Source organism: Meriones unguiculatus, chromosome 16 (genome assembly GCF_030254825.1).
Source record: "Meriones unguiculatus strain TT.TT164.6M chromosome 16, Bangor_MerUng_6.1, whole genome shotgun sequence".
Classification (NCBI taxonomy): Eukaryota; Metazoa; Chordata; class Mammalia; order Rodentia; family Muridae; genus Meriones; species Meriones unguiculatus.
Genome location: NC_083363.1, coordinates 33272169 through 33295929, shown reverse-complemented (window position 1 = coordinate 33295929; position 23761 = coordinate 33272169). Strand labels below are relative to the sequence as shown.

The window sequence follows — 23761 nt, the reverse complement described above, 5'->3', positions numbered from 1 at the left end:
CAGATTTGTCCCTCATTTTTGAATTGGGTATTTGTCTTGATATCTAGATTTTTAAGGTCTTTATAAATTTTGAATGTTACTTCTCTATCAGATGTAAACATCTTTTCCTATTCAAATACAACTGTAGTATACAACTACAGTATACAACTGTAGTTGTGTTCATCAGCCATACTAGCTTTCCAGTAATTTTTACAGTCTCATTTATATTTTCATATCATTAGCAAATAAAGGTACTTTGACTTCCTTCTTTCTTATTTGTATCCCTTTAATCTCCTTCAGAAGTTTTTGTTGTTGTTGTTGTTGTTGTTGTTTTGCTCTAGTTAAGACTTCAAATATTATATTGAACAGATAGAGAGTGAACAGCCTTGTCTTGTTCCTGATTTCAGTGGAATTGCTTTGTATTTCTCTCCTTTTAAGGTGATGTTGGCTATAGGCTTGCTATAAACTGCCTTTACTATGTTTAGGTATCTCCCTTATATCCCTAATCTCTCCAGAACCGTTATCATAAAGGGGTGTTACATTTTGTCAAAGCCTTTTCTACTTTTTATGAAATGATCCAAGTTTTTTTTTTTTCTTTTTCAGTTTGTTTATTTGGTGAATCACATTTATTAATTTATATATCTTAAACTCTCCCTGCATCTCTCTGCATCTCTGGGGTGAAGACTACTTGATTGTCTTGTTAATGATTTTTTTTTAATTATATCCAAGGAGAAGCTACTTTGGTCCATCACCATGAAGAATGATATGAATTCCTTTAAAAATTATTTATTTATTTATTTTTTAAGCATCCTCCCTTGGGAAATCCTTGTTACTTATCTTCTTTGGGTCTGTGAATTGTAGTATGTCTATCCTGTACTCTATGGCTTAAATTCACTTATGAGTACATATCATGTAAATAATTCTGGGTCTGGATTACTTCACTCAGGATGATCTTTTCTAGTTTTCACCATTTGCCTGTAAATTTCAAGATTTCCTTGTTTTTAATAACTGAGTAGTATTCCAGTGTGTAAATGTACCACAATTTCTTTATCTATTCTTTGTTTGAGGGACATCTTGGTTGCTTCCAGTTTCTGGCTATTCCAAATAAAGCTGCTATGAACATAGTTGAGCAAATGTTCTTTCTGTATGGTAGAGCATCTTTTGGGTATCTCACTCAGAAGTGGAAATAGAATGGACAGCAGAAGTAGCTGAAGAGAGAGAACAAGCTAGCCTGTCCTGAGAGGCTCCATGATGCAGTAGATTGAAACAGTTGCTGAGCATTTGTATGGTTAATTCCTGATTCAGCTACTTAATTCCTTGAGTACTTCTTCATTTTAAGAAACATATATTGAACACTTTCAGTGCACAAAGCACACATGAAGCTAATCGGACAGAATAACAGTGAATCTGCACATTGTAGCTTATTTAGAAAGTGGTGGCAATTAAAATCTATTTTTCATTCAGTGTTTCTTAACTCTGAAGCATTAACATTTAGACCAAGTAATTGTGTGGAGCTGTTAGGTACAGTTTGGCACTAAAGTCTACCTGCTGGAGCTCTGTCAGGTGTGATTCTTAGCCCTGTCTAGGAGCTGCTCTCCTTCTTCTTCTCCTCCTCCTCCTTCTTCTCTCTTCTCCTTCTCCCTTCTCCTTCTCCTTCTCCTTCTCCTTCTCCTTCTCCTTCTCCTTCTCCTTCTCCACTTCCTCCTCCTCCTCCTTTATCTTAGCTATTATCTTAGCTATTACAAATGGGTTTCATATTCATACTTCTTGTTTCATCTTTAATCTTTATTTTCTGCCTGTGTCCTAGATTTTATTTAGCCATGAAGCAGTACCATAATGTAAGCATCATTTGCTGATTGGAGAAGCTAAGAGGCAGAAGATTTTAACGTCAGCTGATTCTTGCACATGCATGTTTCTCAGTTCTTCTTTCTGCTTTGTTTTGTTCCTTCTGCCCTGGATGGCAAGAGCCATGATAATTTTTCTTTTTCAGTCCTTTGACTCCTCTCAGCAAGGTTACCTTTTTTTTTTTTTTTTTCCTTTTTCGGTATTACTAGAGACTGATATATTGTTGTGTTTGTCGTTCATAGTAAGGAATCCTTTTTCTCCCTTCCTCCTGTACTGTTCTGTATGTACAGTGTCACAGATGCCCTTGCTGACAGCCTGTTTCCTGGCCTATCTTTATCAGTCTCTTTCATATCCTTTATTCTTTCACCACCAACTCCTGAAGAACCTTCTGCCTTCCAAGTCCTGAAGACTTTCCAACAAACATTGTTTTAAACAGTATCTTGCAATTAGACCTCAGGACTTGTTTATTACCTTTTCTTGTTTGTTTGTCTTGTAATTTGATTTAATTTCTTCTTTCCCTTTCCTTCCTTCAAGCCCTCCCATGTGCTTGTTTCCACTCCCCCCTCCCAAATGCATGGTTTTCATTCTGTATTAGACTGTTCTTCATATAATTTTGGCTTACTCTCTTGGTGTTTCTTTAGTAAAACAATAAAAAAGAGTACAGTATTATAGTTATTTTGGTAGTTAATGGTATACTAGGGAGTTTTCATCAGCTCATTTTTTGATGAGTGCTTATTTTGATTTTCTATTTTTGAAATATGGGTATATCATCAGTTACTTTTTTCTTCCAGTCCTTTTATGCTTCTTTGACCTGCTTCATGACTATAAACCTTTACCAGAGACTTTATTTTTTTTCCCTTGGGGCATCTTATTGAATACTTGCATCTTCACTGATTCATCTGGGCCCAATCCTTTGTCTTTTTTGTTTGTTTGTTTTTATGAATAGGGTCAATGTTTTTTAATTTTTTTTATTTTTATTAATTGCAGTTTATTCACTTTATATCCCAGCTGTAGCCCTTCCCTCACCCCTCCCAATCCCACCTGCCTCCCTCTTTTTCTCCTATGCCCCTCCCCAAGTCCAATGATAAGAGAGGTCTTCCTCCCCTTCCATCTGACCTTAGTCTATCAGGTCTCATAAGGACTGGCTTCTTTGTCTTCCTCTGTAGACTGGTAAGGCTGCTCCCCCCTCAGGTGAAGGTGATCAAAGAGCCAGCCCATGAGTTTATGTCAGAGATAGTCCCTGTTCCTGTTATTGGGGAACCCTCTTGGACACTGAGCTTCCATGGGCTACTTTTGTGTAGGGGTTCCAGGTTATCTCCGTGCTTGGTTCTTGGTTGGAGTATCAGTCTCAGAAAAGACCCCTTTGCCCAGATTATTTGGTTCTATTGCTCTCCTTGTGGAGCGCCTGTTCCCTCCATGTCTATCTCCCCCTTCTTTCATAAGATTCTCTGCACTCTGCCCAAAGTTTGGCTGTGAATCTTAGCATATGTTTTGGTATCTTGCTGGTGGAGTCTTTCAGAGGTCCTCTGTGAGAGGATCCTGTCCTGTTCCCTGTTGTCTGTTTTAATATTTCTAATTACCTAATTATGTACTATAATTCAGTAACAAAGCCATTCATTGTTTCACTCTATTTTTTTTAACCCTTTTCTTGCTCAGGAAATGTTTTTTTTGTTTGTTTGTTTGTTTGTATCTGTCTGTCTGTCTCTCTGTATGTGTGTGTGTGTGTGTGTATCTTGTCTGAAAAGTTGAGTTAAGATAGCTTACATTTTTGTCTACAGTGATGTCTTCTGATGCAATTCCAAGTATTGCCAGAAACACCTTGAATTCATTATTGTTTTTATTTTGAAATAACTTTTAAAATCACATATTCAGAGACTTTTGCCAACTTATTTTAGTGTACATTCAGATGTATGAAGATATACAATTTAGGAATTTGAGTACGGGATGCTGGAGAGGTGTCTTGGCCATCAAGAGCAGTAGCTTGTCTTTTAGAGGACCTGAATTCAATTCCCAGTACCCGTATCAGGTTTCTCACAGCTGCCTATGACTTTAGCTCCAGGGTATCCCAAGTGTTTGTCCTCTGTGGGTACCAGCACTCCTATGCACATAACTGCGCACACACGCACAAACACTGGTTTTTTAAATTAATTTTTTGAAAGCTGGGAACAGTGCAGGTGTACTACTAACCTACATCCCCAGCTCTTAGCCCCCTGCTCTGTGAGCTCCATTAGTTTAGATTGCGCATGTAAGTGAGTACATGTAGACTTTGCCTTTCTTTTTGTAGCTTATTTTGCTTAGCCTGTTATCCACTTCCTGTGTATATTTTACAACTACTAGAATTTGTCCTGTTTTAATGCTGAAAAGTATTCCATTGTGTATGCATAGTATGTTTGTTCTCAACCTTTCATCCATTTGTATATATTTTGTTTGATGTGATAATTGGCAAATGTTCTATGTGGAACTAGGAGTGCAGACATTTCTTTGATATATCAAATCTTACAATCAGTGTGAAGAAGTGGAAATTTTATTTTTGACAATCCTTTATACATTTTTTAATTGGCAGTAGTAATTTACATTCCCATCAAACAGTAATTGGGGGTTTCATTCTTGGTACATTCTCAATAGTACTTGATATATTTTTGTCTTTTTATGAGTATCTATTCTTTCAGATGTATACTGATATCTCACTGATTATAGATAGTTAATTGTGTAGAGTACAGAGAATTTCATATGTCTGTTAGTCACTATGTATCTTCTTTAGAGAAATGTCTGTTCATGCCTTTTGTCTGTGAGAGAAATTTTTATTAAATGCATGGCATTCACATATTTTCTCCCATTCCATCAGTTGTCCCTCAAGTGCCCTGTTTCTTTTGTCATACATAATCAGTAAATTCTCTTTGGTACTTTAGAATGGAACCCTAGGCCTTACACACATATTCCGTGTGCTTACTGCTGTTAATCTGATTATTGTGATGTCAAACTTTTTAGTTTTGATTTTGTTGCCTGCGCTTTAAGTGTCAAATCTAAAATCAATCATTGTCTACATCAATGTAACCTTTCTCCTACTTTTCTTTTCTAGTAGTTTCTTTTTTGGGGTATTATATTAAAATTTAGCATTTAAAAAATTTTAAAGGTTTTTGTAAAGTTTTTTGGTTTTATTTTATATAAGGTCCCAGATTCAATACTTTCCCCAGAGATACCCAATGTTCCCAACACTTTATCGCTTATGATTATCTTGTTTAGTTGGGTTATGTTGTAGCTAAATGTGGTTTCATGTGTTTTTCATAGATGACACTGGCTATTTAGTATGACAATTGCTTAATCCTATGGATTTACTTGAGTAGTATAAAAAATTATTTTTCAATCCTATTTTAATTTTCTGGCCAAATATAAAAGTAACTTTTCTTGAACTTTAGTTTTTCAGTAATATAATAATTAAATTTGTCTCTACTCCTTAATCATATTTTGAATTTTCTTTTCCCTCTTATTTTTTTACTTGTTATTTTGATTTGACTCAATCAGAGTTAATGCTTTTCATTATCACATCTTTTCTGAAGCTATAGTTGCTTTTCTTTTATTGCTTTAAGTTATATAGTATTTTTCATCTTTCAGATTTCTAAACTGGGTTCAGTTTGGTCAGTGTTCTATTCTTTTAATGATTAAAAATGAGATATGCTTTTCTAATGGTCACTGAACTAAAATGATTTTGAAACTACTTTACCCATCTCAAATCCATACTAGTTCACATGGGTATCTAAAACCAAAAGGAGACTGCCTGGAATCTTAGGAGCTTAGAAGAGCTTACCGCACATGACAGAAGATAATACTATTTCTAGAAGTGCTTTTCTTCTTTTACGTAGGTTCCTATAAACACAATGTCTTTGGCTTCCATATTGACTGTACAGTAAGTGTTTCTTATAGTAAATGTGTTATTGCTCCACTGTATTGCTCAACATTCTGAGCTTGTTCTTCTATGCCTCTTAAAGCATAAAATTTTTCCTAAATGTGCATTTCTCAATTGTACTTGTAACCATAGGGATGGAGTGACCTCATACTTCTGCTCTGTTACCTGCCCACTTACACTGGCCATTACTCATTACTTCTGTGAATAGTAGTTCTTTTAAGTTATGAATGAGCACAAACTTTTGTTTCTTTTTCAGAACTGTCCTGCATATTTCTTTTTTAGTTACTTAATGCTTCAAGAGAATTCAAAGAACAAATCATACTTCTCAAATTCATACTTCTTAATTCACAAAATGTCATGATTGCTACTTGAACATTAAAGAATAGAAGTATAGATGTGCTCTTGAGTAGCATGCTGTTGCCTAACTCATATTTTCACTTGATTGATATTTCCTAAAGATGAACAATTTAAATTATCTAGCCAAATTTTATTTTTTGCCACTCTCTCATTTTTAATTTCTAAGTGTTTGGTATGCCTTTAACTGAAACCATGAATTGCTTACAATTTAATTTTTCATATTTAGATGGCAATTACTATATACATAATTCATAGACTTATGAGGCAAAGTGAGTATAACAGTTTTTATGATTTTTCCATGATCATAGTATTGTAGCACCTAAACAGTATTTTGTCTGTGTGCATAGAACTTTCCCAAGTAACAGACATAAAAAGGAGAACACCAAGTTACTGAGTCAGCAGACTCAAACTTTGTTTCTGCACCTTACTTTAACCAAAGAAATAAACTTAAGTCATGTAATTAGCGAAAGGCACAGAAATTTTCTCACTCTAAATTATTATTCTCTTTTACCCTTAATGGCTGTTTCTCTAAGAATAACAGTTTACTTGGTTGATTGTATACTTACCCTTTTTTCTGATTACCATTTAATAGTCAAACGGGCAGTTAAGATATTTGGAGGGTTGCCACAGTGAGGTTCATGCACAGATATAGGTTCCCTTACTACTAAGGAAGAAAGTTAAAAACCTGAGTCTAGGACACCTGCTCATCAAAGGGAATTTTAAGCAAAGTCATATAAACTGAGTAAATTGACTTAATTATATAAGATTAAATAGGATCTGAATAATTACTCTTCATTGATGCCTAACTTAGCTCAACTGTAAGTATCGTCTTGACTTAGAGTAACTGCTGACACTCACAGTGAGCCAACCCCGGATGTGTATGAAGCACAGTACAGCTAAGATCTCAGGAAGAGAAAGTAGCAAGTTAGGATAATATGGAGACCTCAGATCTTACTGTTCTCCAAAAGACTCCACTCAAGAGTGCTTGCCATTTTCAGTAATTCCCCAAACCTCTGTGCTCTAAACAGGAGTAATGCCTAAGCCTCCGTGCTCTGGGCAGTAGTAATGGCTAAGCCTCTGTGCTCTAGAACTGGTAGTGATGGGTTGTGACTCCATGCCTTAGGCAGTTTTCTTCTCCATTCTCAGAATTATTTTTTCTTATTTGGTGATTCCAAAACCAAGTAGTCTTTACTCAAAGAATAATAGTAATTTTTTGTCCTGAGTGCCAACTACTTTGCAGGCATTTTAATTCAGTATGTGAAACTCTAATCCTCTACTCTTCCCCTCTTACCGCACCATCCCCTTCCTATAAACACTCTTCTTTCAGGCTTATTCCTGCTCAGTCTTTATCACTTCCCCAATAAAGAATGTAAGTTTTTGTTTTGTTTTTTTGTTTGTTTGTTCTGTTTTTTTTTAGTAACCCTGAATTGGATTACTCAGTTTTAAATTGATTATCTGTACTTTTTCCAGTCTTTTCCCACTTTTCTTCTATACCAAAGCCTTGCTCCCATATGCCATTATTTCATGTAACTCTGCTTTCTTTTCTCTCTTCCAGTGATCACGTCTGACTGCCTTGTTTGACTTCTTAGCCTTCTGTCTGACTTAGTTGCCTTTCATACTAATGTTCCATGTTGATCTTCACAAAATTGTTGCTGAATCCAATTAACACTTGTCGGTGACAGTTGCTTCTAGATGGCATGCCTGCAGCCCTTATATTGTATGTGCATTATTGTGTTTGTTCATTGTGTTCTTTTAGTTGTACATCATTACATCATAGACAACTTTTTTTCACAGTATATTAAAGCACCCGGTACAATATTTTATGCAGAGACATTTAATCAAGATTTACCAACCTTATGTTACGTTATGTCATGTTGTGATCTGCATTTGAAAAGCTGGTACCAAGAAAAATAGTGACAGTGATTTAAACATTAGTTACTTATATAGAACGGCATATTCTGTTTTCAGAAGGGTAAACAGTACCTGGATGTGGAGGCATACACCGTAATTATAGTGCTCAGAAAACTGATGCAGGAGGATCACCATTTTCACACTAGATTGGGCTACTTAGTGAGACCAGACTGTTACTCTGAAACAGACAACTCTCTACAAACAGGCTAAGAGCAAAACAATTTCTCACCCTCCCCCCCAAATAGGTTGGCTGTGTGTAGTTTGTTTCTAAAACCATTGTAGGTTTTGTTTGTTTTGTTTTTTCAAGACAGGGGTTTGCTGTGTAGCCTTGGCTGTCCTGAACTCACTTTGTAGACCTTTTGCTCACAGAAATCCACAGGACTGCCTCCCAGAGTGCTGGGATTGTGAGAGTGCACCACTGTGCCTGGCAAACCATTGTGATCTCTACATGAAATTATTTAAGGAAGTGACAAAAATGAAATATTTAGCTGTTAAAAGATGCCATGTGCCTGAAGGATTGAATGAGTTTTTTTTTTTTCTTATCACTACTGTAAGCTGAATAGTTGATCAGAGGTGAAACATTCTGCCTTTCTTCAAACTTCCTAGAGATAAAAATCTGAGAATATTTCTGGAACCACTACTTAGTTTCAGGATGTGTTCATCTTTTTTTTCTTTTTTTCAGGTTTCCTGAAATGCAGTTTTTCCAACAAGAAAATGTGAGAAAAATTCTTACAGATGTTCTATTCTGTTATGCTAGAGAAAATGAGCAGTTGCTTTATAAGCAGGTAATGAAAATATCTTACAGGTGGTAACCATTGACTCAGAATACAGCTTGACAATGACACAGCTTGGCAAATGATAGAACAATAATGCAGCCCTCATTGTATCCAGAGCAGTATTATAATGTTAAAGGACTGCTTGCTGTCTGCGGAGAGCAAAGCGCATGCACATGATATTCATGCTGTGTCTCATCGGAGACAGGTTGGCTCCTTTGAGGTGTTCTGTCTTCCCTGTAGACTTTGGGGGTTCATACAGAGGTAGAATCTTTGCAGCTATTTTAGTAATAAAACTTTTCAAAGTTGTGTGTAAACATTGTTTTTAAGTGCAGCATGTGTTAATATGTGACATCGTGTGGAATGTAATCAAGTGTTTCATTCCTCTAAAGAATACACATAGTAAAACTTGAGGAAGGTTCTGCCAAGTTTTCAAAGTTTATAGTTAGTTTCTTTGGACACCTGACTTTTGAGTCATTTCATTACTAAACAGATATTACTAGTTCATTTTAATTTTTGGAAATGTAAATCATTTGATATATAAACACATACAAAATTTGTATTTAAGTTTAGTATGTTGCACTAAAGATGTATATACCTTAGTACTTTATTTTTCCAAGTATATGTAAAGCAAGAATCCAAGCTAGATTCAAAACAAGCAAAAGTAATATCTAGCCAGGCATGGGAGCACATGTCTGTAATCCAGTACTCAGTTGGCAGAGACAGGAGATGGCTGTGAATTCAAAGACAGCCTGGTCTACAACATGAGTCCAGGACAGCCAAGGCTACACAGAGAAATCCTGTCTTGAAAAAACAAAACAAACAAACAAAGAGTTAATCTGGTTGATGAGTACCAAATTCTAGCTTAATGAAACCAAAACTAACTATGGAAAAGGGAATATTTAACCAGAAATAAACGTTATAAAATTTTTAAATTGGCAAACCCGAATGACAGTTGTATTAAGTCCTGTGTTCATTACTAGTGTATATTTATTTTCCTTTATTTGTAAAGTTCCAGTAATCAAACATATAGCTTCTCACAAGCTGGGCTTTTATTCTAAACCACACCTAGCTTTATCCCATATGTTTATATTAGTTGCACACTATCACTAACTGTTTAGAATTTAAAATTGAAAATATACATCTCATTCGATGTCTACAGGTAAATTTAGAAATGAGTTATAGAACTTGTATGAAGACAACTATAAATGTTTTTGTTGTATTAAAGCTATAGCTGAAAAAATAGAAAAGTAATAGCATGTTTTTCAAGGGAAAAAGTGTAAGCATGTTATTAATAAATGATCTTAGCAATAATCTGAGCTATGTATCTTATTAAAACTTGCAATAGTTATTTCACACTTAGTGCCTCAAAGATTAGAATTGGGATGAAAAAGCTCCAGATTACAGCATTCATGTTTGGGTCTTGTATTTTGTTCCATTGATCTCCATGTATGTTTTTGTATCATATCATGCTGTTTTTATTTACTAAAACTCCATAGTGCTGCTGGAAATCTAATACAGTAATTTGTCTCACATTGCTTTTTCACTTAGGATTACTTTGAAGGGTTTTTTATGCTTTTATATGAATTTTATGATTTTATTTTCTATTTATATAAATAACCTGCCCCCCCTTTTTTATAAAGATTGTATTAAAACTGTAAATTATTTTTGGAGGTATAATTTTTACATTTGAGTTCCATCAATTTATGAGCATATGGGTGAGTCTTTACATCTTCTAGTGTCTTCTTCAGTCTTTCTTCAGTTCTCTTTTGAAAAAGACAAAACAGCCAGGTGCGGTGGTGCACGCTACACGCTGGTAATACTAGCACTCAGGGAGGCAGAGGCATGCAGATCTTTGTGAGTTTGCAGTGAGCTGCAACAGAACGACTCCAGGACAGCCAAGCCTATACAGAGAAGAAACCCTGTCTCAAAAAACAAACAAAACACAACAAAAGACAAAAACTAAACCAAGGAAGTCTTTAATAATGGAGACAAGTATTAGCACAAGAAAAATAATGTAACATCATGCTCCATCATTTGATGTTTGTAGACCACATATATATATATATATATATATATATATATATATATATATATATGGAAGACTAGATAGGAATATGGAAGATTACATTCTAGATAAGTTAACACAAGCCTATCAATTACTGAATATAAAAGTATTGCTATCTTATACCTGGGTCTCACATTAAAAGATTTAATTACCTTTTCTACTTGTTAATTCCTATTGATTTTTTTTTTTCTTACAGAGAAATAATACCTTGATTTAGAAGGACTGAATATTTAACCGTAACAAATTTAAGGGAAAAAAAGCCTTCCTTTTCATCACAAGCTGTTAAAGCTATTATTTTGGAGTAGGTGACACCCCGTTTAACATCGACCATATTGTTAATAGTTATGGGATTTTATTGAATTAATGAGACTGTTATCATGTAGTAGAATGTCTTGCTGAGTTAATTGAAATTGCAGAGATTATATAAATGGTATTAATGAACTTTGACTGCCTGATGTCGCAGCTTTAATAAAGACTGCTTGGTGGGCTAAATGAACACAGGCAGATAAAAGAACAGGTTCAATTTTGTGAGCCTACAGGCTGTTGAGGAAAACTTCGTTACCTTGATGTTCACGGGTGTGGGTTTGAGTACAGAGACTACTAAAGAGCCTGCAGGGGTGAAGGCTTTAACTAAGCAGCAGTGCTGCAGTGGGGGCAGAGGAATAGCAAAGTACACATATTAAGAGGAATGCTGTGTTTTTTCAAGTCAAATTGTAATTATATTTGGTGGATCTTTTTCTTTTAAAGTTGGTTATATAAGTACCATTTCCGTTTGAAAAAAAATTATCTTATTTTCTTTTTCCTATTGAAGCCAGGCCCTTGTCTGTTCTTTAACCACTTGTGATTTTTAAACAAGTTTTACTAAAATAAAATAAAGGACAAATCTAACAATTCTTCTTGGGTGGTGAGATGTCTCAGAAGTTAAGAGCATCTGATGCCCTTTCAGGAGACCTGGGTCAATTCTTAACTGTTTATAACTCCAGTTCCATGAGATCTGATGCCCTTTTCTGGCTTCTGTGGGCCAGTCACTCATATGCATAAAATTAAAATAAATCTTAATATAAAAGAAACCTAATAATTTCTCCCTCCCAGGTATTTGAGACAGTTGCTGTAGGTTTTATAAAACTAAAAACTAAACTTGTAAAAGTTTCTCTTAGGGGCCGGAGAGATGGCTCAGCAGCTAAGAGCACTGGCTGCTTTCCTAAAGGACCTGAGAAAATTGCTAGTTAACCATAGCTGCTCACAGCCATCCTTTACTCCAGCTGTCTCCAGGCCTCCGTAGATACCAGGCACACACTTGGTGCACAGCTGTACATGCAACCAAAACACTTCTAAACATAAAATAATATGATTTAAAAAATGATTGTCATATATCTGTATTGATTTGAGATATGATATAATACTTTTTAAAATATTGTGGCTCAACTTATGTGATAATTGGTTGATGCTTTTGTTGCAGTCTTTGACTCCCCTGACAACAACTTGAAGGGAAAGTTTACATATCTGCCACTAGAGTTTTCTCTTAGATAGATAGTCTGTGGCCCTTGGGGAAAGCATTACCACTAATGTAGTATACCTCCATATATGAGTGTGTGCACACACACACAAATATTCATGTTATATAGTCTTATAAAATATTATGTTTCTCTATGGTCTTTTCAAACATCCGTAGTATTATCTCTCCTCTTCGGTCCCCATACCCATCCCTCATACCCAGTTAAAGCCCCATACTGTTTATTTTCATTTCCTACTTCATGATACTTAGTTCCTCATATCTTTTTCTCTCTCCCTGTTCCCCCTTAGACACTGTCTACACCAGGCCCCTTACATACTTTCCTGGCTTCTTTAGTCATTACAGGCTGTAGTCTTAAGTTAAAACATTTGGAGTTAGGATCCGCAAATAAGAACATTTGTCTTTTTGAGTCTGGCTTAACCTCATTTACTATCCTGTTCTGTTCATCTGCCTGTTCATTATTCTGTTTTTCTTTAAAATTCAATAGATTTTTGTTGTGAATATGTGCCACATGTTTGTATTCATCAGTTGAAGGACACTTAGATTGTTTCCATTTCCTGGCTACTGTAAATAGGACTGCAGTAACAATGGTTGAGGAAGTGTCTGTTGAGTCTTTGCCAAGGAGTAAGGCCACCCTGTCCTGTGGTAGATGTACTTTTAGCAGTTTGAGAATCCTCCATACTTGTTTCCAGAGTGGCTGTAATAGTTTCAAATTCCACAAGCAGTTGTTTTCTCAGCCACGTTGACTAGGGTAAGAAGAAATCTCAAAGTAATTTTGATTTTCATGTCCCTAATTGCTAAAACTGTCCCACACCTTTAAAGAATTTTTTTTGGATTTTTTTTTCTTCTGTTAACTGTTCAGATCCATAGCCCAGTTGTTTTCTTGACTCTGTTTATTGAACGCTTTATATTCTAGACATTTATTTCCTAGCAGATGAATAGCTGGCAAATACCCTTTCTCTGTGAACTTCCTTTTCACTCAGTGGATTGTTTCCTTTACTGTACCATAGCCTTTTAGTTTTATGAAGTCCCATTTGTCAATCAATGGCCTTAATTACTAAACAGCAGAGTACTATGTAGAAAGTCCTTTTTTATCCCTATATCTCGCAATAGCCTGTCTTCTTCAGCAATTTTGGCATTTTAGGGTGCTCTTTCTGCTCTTTGATGCATTCAGAGTTGATTATGTTGTTGCTGTTTTTGCATGATGACAGACATTAGTCTACTCTCATTCTTGTATGTGTGGCCATCTACTTGTCCCAGGACCATTTATTGAAGTCGCTTTTTTACTCCACTGCTTATTTTTTGAATTGTTGTCTAATATCAGATAGAGATCATGTGTAGTTTTGTTGCTTTGGCTATCAGGGTGTTTTGTGCTGCCATATGAATTTATGATCTTTTTTACTGTCTGTAAAGAACATCATGAGGGTTTTGATTACAACTACATTGATTCAGAAATTTCTTTCTGGTAGGATGGTTATTTTCATAAGTTCTAGGAATCCATTTGCATGGGAAGTAGTTCCACCTTCTAGTGTCTTTCTCAGTATTGTTATCCAGAGTTTTAAATTTTTCATTGTATAGTTTGTTTACTTCCTTGGTTTATTAGTAGATGTGAAGGTAATGTCTTTATGCTATCCAATTCTTGCTAATAATATGCAATCCAATGGAAAGCTAATTGTCATTGTTTTTTTCTTGTGCTGTGATAAAACACTGGCAAAAGTAACTTGGGTAGGAAAGGATTTGTTTCATCTTCTGGCTTTTAGTTCATTATCCATAGAAAGTCAAAGCAAAAACCTGGAGGCAGGAACTGATTGATGCATAGACCGTGGGTGAGTGCTGCTTACTCTCTTGTTCTTCATGGCTTACTTAGCCTGCTTTACATTCAGGACCACCAGTTGCATCACTGGTTGGGGCCCTTCCACATCAGTCATTAATCAAGAAAATGACCTACACACGTGCCTAGAGACACAGTCTTTTGGAGACATCGTCTCACTTTAGAGTTCCTCTTCCCCAATGTCCACATTTATATCAAGTAGACAGAATACACCTAGCATGCCAATGAAAAAATATAGGATAAGCATACAATTTATAAAGTCGATGGTGCTGCCCCATATCTGCACCTCCACCCCACCCCCCAGGTACCCAGGCTTGTTACTCACTAGGCTAGACTAGGGAGAAGTAAAGCTTAGCAGAGGCTATCTGCATGCAATGCAGAATCTCAGTTAGTGCTGAGCAAGAAAGAGCCTTGTCTGAAGACAGCTTTGTTAAAACAGCTTGTTTAATTGTTGGAACCCTTTGGGGAAGGAATAGTGCCTGTACATCATTGGCTAGGAGCAGGGTGCTGGGAAGGCCTTGTCTGCATGACTAGGAATTCCAGGTGTTTGTTGGATGTGACCTTATATGGAGAGAGGAAGTTTAACCTGTAAACCTGCCTACCAGGCTACATGTCCTCCTCAGGGGTGGCTGAGGCGGGGACCTTGATGCCCAACTATGCTGGGACATTCAGGCCCAGGGCAGAGAGGAAATGGTCTTACTTGGTCTCAAGACAAGATTATTGGGGTTTGGTAACCACTCAACCTTATTCTTGTTAAAGACTGCTCCCCCACCCCATCTCATTGGCACCGCTCTCCAGCCCTACAAGATAGCATTTCAGAACTCTTGGGAAAAGCTAGATATTTTTACCTTCTGATGTAATTGGAAATGGAGTATTTGTTAAATAAAGTAGTTTAATCTTTTAGATATAAATCATATTACTCTGTCCTAATAAAAATGAACCTATCAACTGAGTGATGAAATAACTGAAATAAAGCTCTCTCCTTACTCAATTTTTACCTCAGACAAGTCTTGTTGGGCGTGAAAGAAGCAAAAATATCTGAAAGATAGTTTATTGTAATGATATTAATTTCAGTGTAATATAGTATATCAAAATTTAAAGAAATTGAACATGAGAAATATTTTTAATAAAAAAAATTAAGTAGGCTTAATATCTTTTGCCATCTTTAGTTGGCAAAAAAGTGTTACACACACACACACACTTCAGTAGATGAGCTATTATGGAGATGGTTCAGTTGTTACAACATTTGTTGCTCAAGTAGACCTAAGTTCAGATCTTTAGAAACCATGTTAATGATTGATCGGTGTGGAGGCCTTCCTGTAATCCCAGCCTTGAAATACATAATTAGGGATCCCCAGTACAGCCTGGCTCATACGACTAGCCCTGTCTTCAAGGCATGAGTTTAACTGAGAGATCCTCCTTCAGTGGATAAAATGAAAGAGCAATTAACATAGATTACTTACTTGACCCTTAGGGGTCCACACATGTGCATAATAGAAAGGACAACACACACACACACACACACACACACACACACACACACACACACACACACTTTACGAACAGAATAAACTTCTCATTAAATAAAAATGACTACCAAAGATATTAAGTCAAGTCTTACTAGCAGTTTAAAAAAGCACTATTAAAACAATTTGTGAGATTTAAGATTTTTTAAAATTATAAATATTAATGAAAATTGTAATAATGAATGCTGATTTCTATATTCAGTGGTAAGTTGTTCTCTGAATGATGTATATGAAGGACTTTCACAGGTGTCACTACATAGAGGTTATAATTTTAGGAATTGTTCTGAACAAACCATTAAAAATTGGCAAAATGGTTACTATGCAGATATTTATTGTAGTTTTTAATTTCAGTGTTTATTTTGGTATCAGGCCAATCTGCCTGACTTCATTCTCATGTTACTTTGTTTCTTCAAAAATTTTTATATCAGATTGTTAAGTAAATAATGACTCTTTGTAATTAAATTTTTTGAGAACTTTACACATGTCAATTGTATTTGTATCATTTCCAATGCACCTCCTTCCCCTTCTCTTTTAAACTTCAGTGTTCCCCATGCTATTCTAAGTAAAATAATTTAGATGTGTATCTTAGTTTGTTCCGCACTACAAGTAAATCCTAAATTACTCAACAAGTATATTATTAAATTGATTGAATTCAAGACTTTTCACAGCTGCTAAGTGGAATCTGCTTACTGGTGTCTGCTATTCTCATAGTGTCTTTGTGATAATGACTGGCTTTCTGAGACAAGCACAGTATTGCTTGACCATCAGAAGACCACATGAGTGTCTTCATAGTACAGTAAGCCTCCTCCCTTTCCACCAGCAAAATGAGCTCTCCTTTCTATTTCTATGGATTTCTTTTCTTTTCTTCTAGAGTTTATTTTCTCTTGATTAAAAAAGAAAAGAGCATCCTTATCTGGTAAGCAAAAGGGAAGTGGTAATTTGCTAACTTTAAGTGGCTACAAAGAATATAATCTGTTTTTATGTGCTTGAGTGTGGTACTTTATGCTTAAAAATATTTTAAATTCTAGTATTAAGAAGGCTAGTCAATAATGTAACAGCCTACTTATTTTCCCACAAAAATGTATAAATGGTAGATAAGATTTTAAAGAGAGAGTTACAGCTAACATTTTTGTGTGCAAGCCTATTTGTGTGATCCACTGTTGAACGCCAATATAAGAGGAAGCATTTTAACCTTGTTGTTGAAGTACATGGAAAAATGTCAAGATTCTGATTGAACATGTTTAAAATTATATTGAAAACTTCATTTTCTGTCATGCTTGCTAAAGACTGTTTCTCTTATTATCCAACATTCCTAGCTCGCTGACTTCAGCTTTTCCTAAGTCTACAGGCATCCTAATTTGGAGCCATTATATAATGAAAACATTGGGTATAATTTCTTAGGTCTACAGTTCTTCATTGCCCTTAGTGCAGATCTTTACACTGTAGCTCATGATTATAATTTGCATAAGTGAAATTCATATTTATGAGTACAGATCTTAAACCAACTGACAGGTGCAAGGTTGTCTACTATGCCAATTTATTGTTTGTTTTGTCACTTAAAAGATAGCTGTTCCTTATATTTTAAAGAATACATGTTCTGGTTGAATTAGAATCAAATTCTAAAAGTAGATAGAACTCATGTTGGAGCATTCCACTTTTATGATTTTCTAATATAACATGTACATCTTTTGTGGCAGAGATTGGTTAAATAAGTATTTACATGTTGAGAATGTCCTTAGACACACATGAAACCTTGGGTTCAATCTAAAGCACTGTAGCATTTGATTCAGTTGATACCTATGTATTAGTGAACTTATAGCACCCTTCCCATTCATTTCTTCTGACCTGCTGTTTCAGGGTATGCATGAGCTACTAGCACCTATCGTCTTTACCCTTCACTGTGACCACCAAGCTTTTCTGCATGCCAGTGAGTCTGCACAGCCCAGGCAAGTCATTACATGAGTTTGTGTGCATTCGCAGCCCTCACTGTGACCTTTTATTCTTCTTAAATGTCAAAACTTTTTGAGACTAGAGAAGGATCCCCCTTTCTCCACATCCTCTCTAGCATTTATTGTCACTTGAGTTTTTGTTGATCATAGGGAATATAAACTTGTAAAACAACTTAGGACACCAATCTGGTGCTTTCTCAGAAAATTTCGAATAGTGCTTCCTCAAGATAGAGCTGTAGCACTTCTAAGCATATATCTAAAAGATGCTCAAGTATACAACAAGGACATTTGCACAACCATGTTTGTAGAAGCTTTATTAGTAATAGCAAGAATCTGGAAATAAGCCAGAAGTCCCACAAATAACATAAAGTACTTTGGTGTGACTCTAACAAAGGAAGTGAAAGACCTATATGAGTAAAACCTCAAGTGTGAAGAAAGAATTAGAAGAACATATCAGAATATGGAAAGATCACCCATGCTCATGGCTTGGCAGGATTAACATAGTAAGAATGGTCATTTTACCAAAAGCAATCTACAGACTCAATGCAATTCCCATTAAATTATCAACATAATTCTTTACAGAACTTGAAAGAAAAATTCTCAACTTCATATGGAACAACAAGAAACCCAGAATTGCTAAAACAATCTAATACAATAAAAGATCTTCTGGAGGTATCTCCATCCCTGATCTCAAGCTGTACTATAGAGCAACAGTAATAAAAACTGCATGGTACTGGCATAGAAACAGAATGGTGGATCAATGGAATTAAATAGAAGACCCAGAAATGAACCCACACATTTATGGACACCTGATTTTTGACAAACATGCCAAAACCATACAATGGAAAAAAGACAGCATCTTCAACAAATGGTGCTGGTCTAACTGGATGTCTACATGTAGAAAAATGCAAATAGATCCATACTTATCACCCTGCACAAAACTAAAGTCCCAAGTGGATCAAAGACCTCAATATAAAACCAGACACATTAACCTGTTAGAAGAAAAAGTGAGAAAGAGCCTGGAACTTATTGGCACAGGAGAAAAATTCCTGAACAGAACACCAACAGCACAGACTCTTAAGAGCAACAATCAATAAATGGGACCTCATGAAACTAAAAAGCTTCTGTGAAGCAAAGGACACTGTTGTCAAAACAAAATGACAGCCTACAGATTGGGAAAGGATCTTTATCAACCCTTTATCTGACAGAGGGCTAATATCTAGTATATATGAAGAAATTAAGTTAGACACCAACAAATCAGTTAATCCAATTAAAAAATAGGGTACAGAGCTAAGCAAAGAATTCTAAATAGAGGAATATCAAATGGCAGAGAAACACTTAAAGAAATGTTCAGTGTCATCAGGGAAATGCAAATCAAAATAACACTGAGATTTCAGTTTACAGCCATCTGAATGGCTAAGATCAAAAACTCAAGAGACAACACATGGTGGAGAGGATGTGGATAAAGGGGAACCTTCCTCTACTGCTGGTGGGAATGCAAACTTGTACAACCACTTTGGAAATCAATCTGGCTCTTTCTCAGACAATTAGAAGTAGTGCTTCCTCAAGATTCAGCTATACCACTGCTAGGCATATATCCAAAAAACACTCAAGTATACAACAAGGACATCTGCTCAACCATGTTTATAGCAGCTTTATTTATAATAGCCAGAAGTTGGAAACAGCCCAGGTGCCCCTCAGTTGAGGAATGGATACAGAAATTGTGGTACATCTACACAATTGAATATTACTCAGTGATAAAATACAAGAAAATCATGAAATTTTCGGGTAAATGGTGGGAACTGGAAAAGATCATCCTGAGTGAGCTGTCCCAGAAGCAGAAAGACACACACGGTATATACTCATAAGTGGATATTAGACATATAATATAGGATAAACATACTAAAATCTATACAGCTAGGGAAGCTAATCAAAAAGGAGGACTCTGGCTAAGTTGCTCAATTCCATTCAGAAAGGCAAAGAAGATGGACATCAGAGGAGGGAAAAAACAGGGAACAGGACAGAAGCCCTCCACGGAGGGCCTCAGAAAGGCTCTATCCTGCAGGGTATCAAAGCAGATGCTGAGACTCAGAGCCAAACTTTGGGCAGAGTGCAGGGAATCTCATGAAAGAAGTGGGAGATAGTAAGACCTGGGGAGGACAGAAGCTCCACAAGGAGATCAACAAATCCAAACAGTATGGGCACTGGTTCTTTTCTGAAACTCATGCTCCAGCCAAGGACCACTCATGGAGATGGCCTGGAACCCCTACACAGATATAGCCCATGGCAGTTCAGTGTTCAAGTGAGTTCATAGTAATGGGGACAGGGACTGTCTCTGACATGAACTGATTGGCCTGCTCCTTGATCACCTCCCCCTAGTCGGGGAGCAGCCTTACCAGGCCACAGAGGAAGACAATAGAGACAGTACTGATGATTCCTGATAGGCCAGGATCAGAGGGAAGGGGAGGAGGACCTCCCTTTTTAGTGGACTGGGGCAGAGGCAAATGTGTGGAAGAGGGAGGGTAGGATTGGGAGGGGAGGATGGAGGGACTACAGGGGGATACAAAGTGAATAAACTAAATAAAAATAAAATTAATTTAAAAATACCATTTTGGTATTTTATGTCAAATCAGTAACTATATGGTTTTTGTTTTGAATGAATAGTGATTTATTATAGAGTAATAAATTATTCTAGGTGAAACTTAGTCAAAGAATTTATTGTCACTTTTAACATGTTCTCTGGAATAATTACATGGTTACTTCATAGTGATATAGCTAAGAAAATAACTTCTTTTTAATCTTTATAAAAAACATAATTTTTGTTTGTTACTGAAATTCTCCTTTGAAAAGGCTAACTTTTCAGTTGCACATTGTGGTAAGTTAGCTTATGAATGTAAATTAGGACAGAAGCTACATCTACAACAATTATTGAAAACTTGGTTATTTTGATTGTTTGAATTGTCTTTTTTTTTCAAGTGAGGAAATGAAAATTCTCTTGAACCCTGAGTATCTGGAACATGATGCCTAGTAAGTACTAAGACTATTGCTTTTTCTTTTTTGTATCATCAGTACTTTAGTGACCATTAAATATAGCATTTTATTTTTCTGATTTTTAGTGCAATGTTCTCACAGCTTATGGAAACTGCTGCACCTTGGTTTTCTACTTTTGAGCATGACTGTCAAAAGGTAATTTTTTTTTTTCAATGCAGTTTATTCAGGAACATTGAACAATCCTCGGACCCCGGGGAAAGCCAGCCCACAGCTTAAATAGCCTCTGGGTAGCCAACCCAGGCGTGCCACGGGGGCAATGCAGATAGGTCCACATACATGGAAGCAAGCCAGATCTTCAGCCTTAGCCAAATGTGGAATTGTTCATGACAGAGAGCACTCACCATCGGGAAGGTGGAAGGCGGAAACCAGCTCCATCTTTAAGGCATAGCATTCCGCAGCTCTCTACAGTTCCCCCTTTTTGTTTTAGACGCATCAGGCAAGAGTAGAGGTCTGATCTCTGATATTAGAAATAAATTGGGACTTTGTACAGATGTTCATTTAGGTGTCATCCACCCAAAGAGCATCAGACCCGTCCGATACCTTTTTCTCAGAGGCGGGGCCTGGGGCATCAACCCGCATGCAATCAGACATGCTCTTCTCTGGGTCCAAAGCGGCTGACCCTGAGTGCAGTGCTTAGGTAATTTTTATAGTAGAGATCTTTTCAGTATACTTGAGTTAATTAAGTAAATAACAGCATATACTAGAATAGTTATTTTATTATATAATCATTTTATACTAAAATGTGAAAATACTTAGGACATAATAGTGAATTTATATGTCTATAGCACATAGCTATATATAGGGGGGAGATGAGGAAGGGAGGGTTGGATTGGGAGGGAATGAGGTAGGGGACTACGGCTGGGATCAAAGTAAATGACTTGTGATTGATAAAAATTATAAAAAAAGAAAAAAAGAGGATCACCAGGGAAGGCTGCTACAAATGCCAATCTTAAAGACATAAAACTTAAGGGCTGAAGATTAATGTAGGTCAGACTTAATAAGTACATGAAAATTTAAAATGGTAGGGCTCATCAAAGACTTTAAGTACTTCTGTTTTATAGTTTTTAAATCTTTTCTTTCCTGTTTAAATTGAGAATAGAAAAGACAAAACACTCGCTTTTCTAAAATGATTTCCTTTGTTCTTTCCCATTTTGTGTAGTTTTGAGATATTAAACAGTTTTCATTTAGTGCTTCAGTTTTCATTGCCATAAGAAATATACTTCCATTAAATGTTGCATTTATATGCTATGGCTAATCAAGATCAGCTGGCCATGGGAACTTGAAGGGCTTTGCTGCCTCCAGTCAAATTCTTTTGGAAAATTTAATGTCACAAAGGAAACAGTTAAAGTAAAAGATACTTAAAAGACATATACTGGAAGTAGTTTTATGAACACACCCACTGCCTGTCAGTATATGATTCTATATTTTATGCCTTTGTTATGATAAAGTAGCTTTGGTTTTGTTAACTTCTTTTGGTGATTAAATTGAAAACCGATTTCCATGTTACTTAATTTCAAATTGAAATAATACATGTTCTTTTTCTTTTTTTCAGGGTAAAGAAACTCTGATGACCCCCATTCCATTTGCTCGACCACAGGATTTAGGGCCAACAGTTGCCATTGTTACAAAAGTCAACCAGATCCAAGATCATCTGCTGAAGAAACATGATATTGAACTCTACATGCACTTGAACAGACTAGAAATTGCACCACAAATATATGGGTTGTAAGTTTTATTTATCTTTATTTTTTAAATTTATTTATTTTTTATTAATTACAGTTTATTTTCTTTGTATTCCAGCTGTAGCCCTTTCCCTCACCCCCTCCCAAATCCCATCCTTCCTCCCTCTTCTTTCATGCCCTTCCCCAAGTCCACTGATAGGGGAGGTCTGCCTCCCCTTCCATCTGACCCTAGCCTATCAGATCTCATTAGGACTGTCTGCATTGTCTTCCTCTGTGGTTTGTAAGGCTGCTCCCACTCAGGTGAAGGTGATCAAAGAGCCAGCCCCAAAGTTTGAGTCAGAGACAGTCCCTGTTCCCCTTCGTAAGAAACCCACTTAGAGACTAAGCTGCTATAGGCTACATCTGTGCACGGTTGTAAAGTTTTAAATTTCTTTTTTGTTGTTGTTGTTTTAATTTTAATACTAATTACAATTTATTCACTTTGTATCCCAGCTGTAGTCCCCTCCCTCATTCTCTCCTAATCCTACCCTCCCTCCTTGTCCTCCCATGCCCCTCCCCCAGTCCACTGATAGTGGAGGACCTCCTCCCTTCCATCTGACCCTAGCCTGTCAGGTCTCATCAGGTCTGCCTGCATTGTCTTCCTCTGTGGCCTAGTAAATTTCTATTTTGGCTTTTCCTAATTATAATTTCAGGTGTTTTCTGAATAGCTTAGTTCACTAATAGTAAGAACTGTTCTAACTCCATGTTATTTGTGTGCCAAGTCCACCCTTTCACGTATCATCTCATCTAATGTTCTACCAAACCTTTGAAGTGGCTACTACTCCTTTGTTATAGCTGAGGAAACTAATCCTTTTAGACTAACTTTTTACCTTTTAAACAGTGATGGCATAGCTCAGGCCCACAGAGGTTGCTTATGTAATTTTTAAGGTTTCTTTTGAAGACAGGCTTTGACCAGGGCAAAAGTAAGTTATTCAACTAGGCTATCTAAGGAAGCATGAAATTGCATGGGTAAACACACATGAATCCAGCCCTGAGATCAAAAGAGTCCTCTCAACTACCTGTGAGTCCATTACTGAGCATGAGGCTTGACTAAGATGTGGTAGATAATGCCAGCATCATGATGCTGAAGAAAATTCATTTCCCATCTCCAGCAGGTGTTATTACATCCACATAGCTTCTTGGTTAGGGTTTGACTTTGTGCCCACTTCCCACTCTTCATGCTAAGATTTTGTCTGTTTTGAACTTCTGCGAGTCTTTGATATGTTGTCACACTCTGTGACTCCATATATGCATCAGTCCTGTTGTGTCCTTATCGTCTTACAAACTTGCTTTCTGTTCCTCAGAGATCCCTTACTAAGCCTTGGGAAGGCTA

At 36.4% G+C, this 23761-nt stretch overlaps 1 protein-coding gene across 5 annotated transcripts in view; it reads left to right on the top strand.

Annotated features, from left to right (window-relative positions):
- The window catches only part of Tbc1d5 (TBC1 domain family member 5), a 434903-nt gene that overhangs the window by 205651 nt on the left and 205491 nt on the right, over positions 1 to 23761 (top strand). For all 5 annotated transcript variants that reach the window (XM_060369652.1, XM_060369648.1, XM_060369651.1 and 2 more), the window contains 5 exons: positions 8679 to 8781; positions 17565 to 17653; positions 20633 to 20683; positions 20773 to 20842; positions 22260 to 22432. In XM_060369652.1, coding sequence (XP_060225635.1) covers positions 8679 to 8781; positions 17565 to 17653; positions 20633 to 20683; positions 20773 to 20842; positions 22260 to 22432 — 486 coding nt within the window. The remainder of the gene's footprint in view (positions 1 to 8678; positions 8782 to 17564; positions 17654 to 20632; positions 20684 to 20772; positions 20843 to 22259; positions 22433 to 23761) is intronic.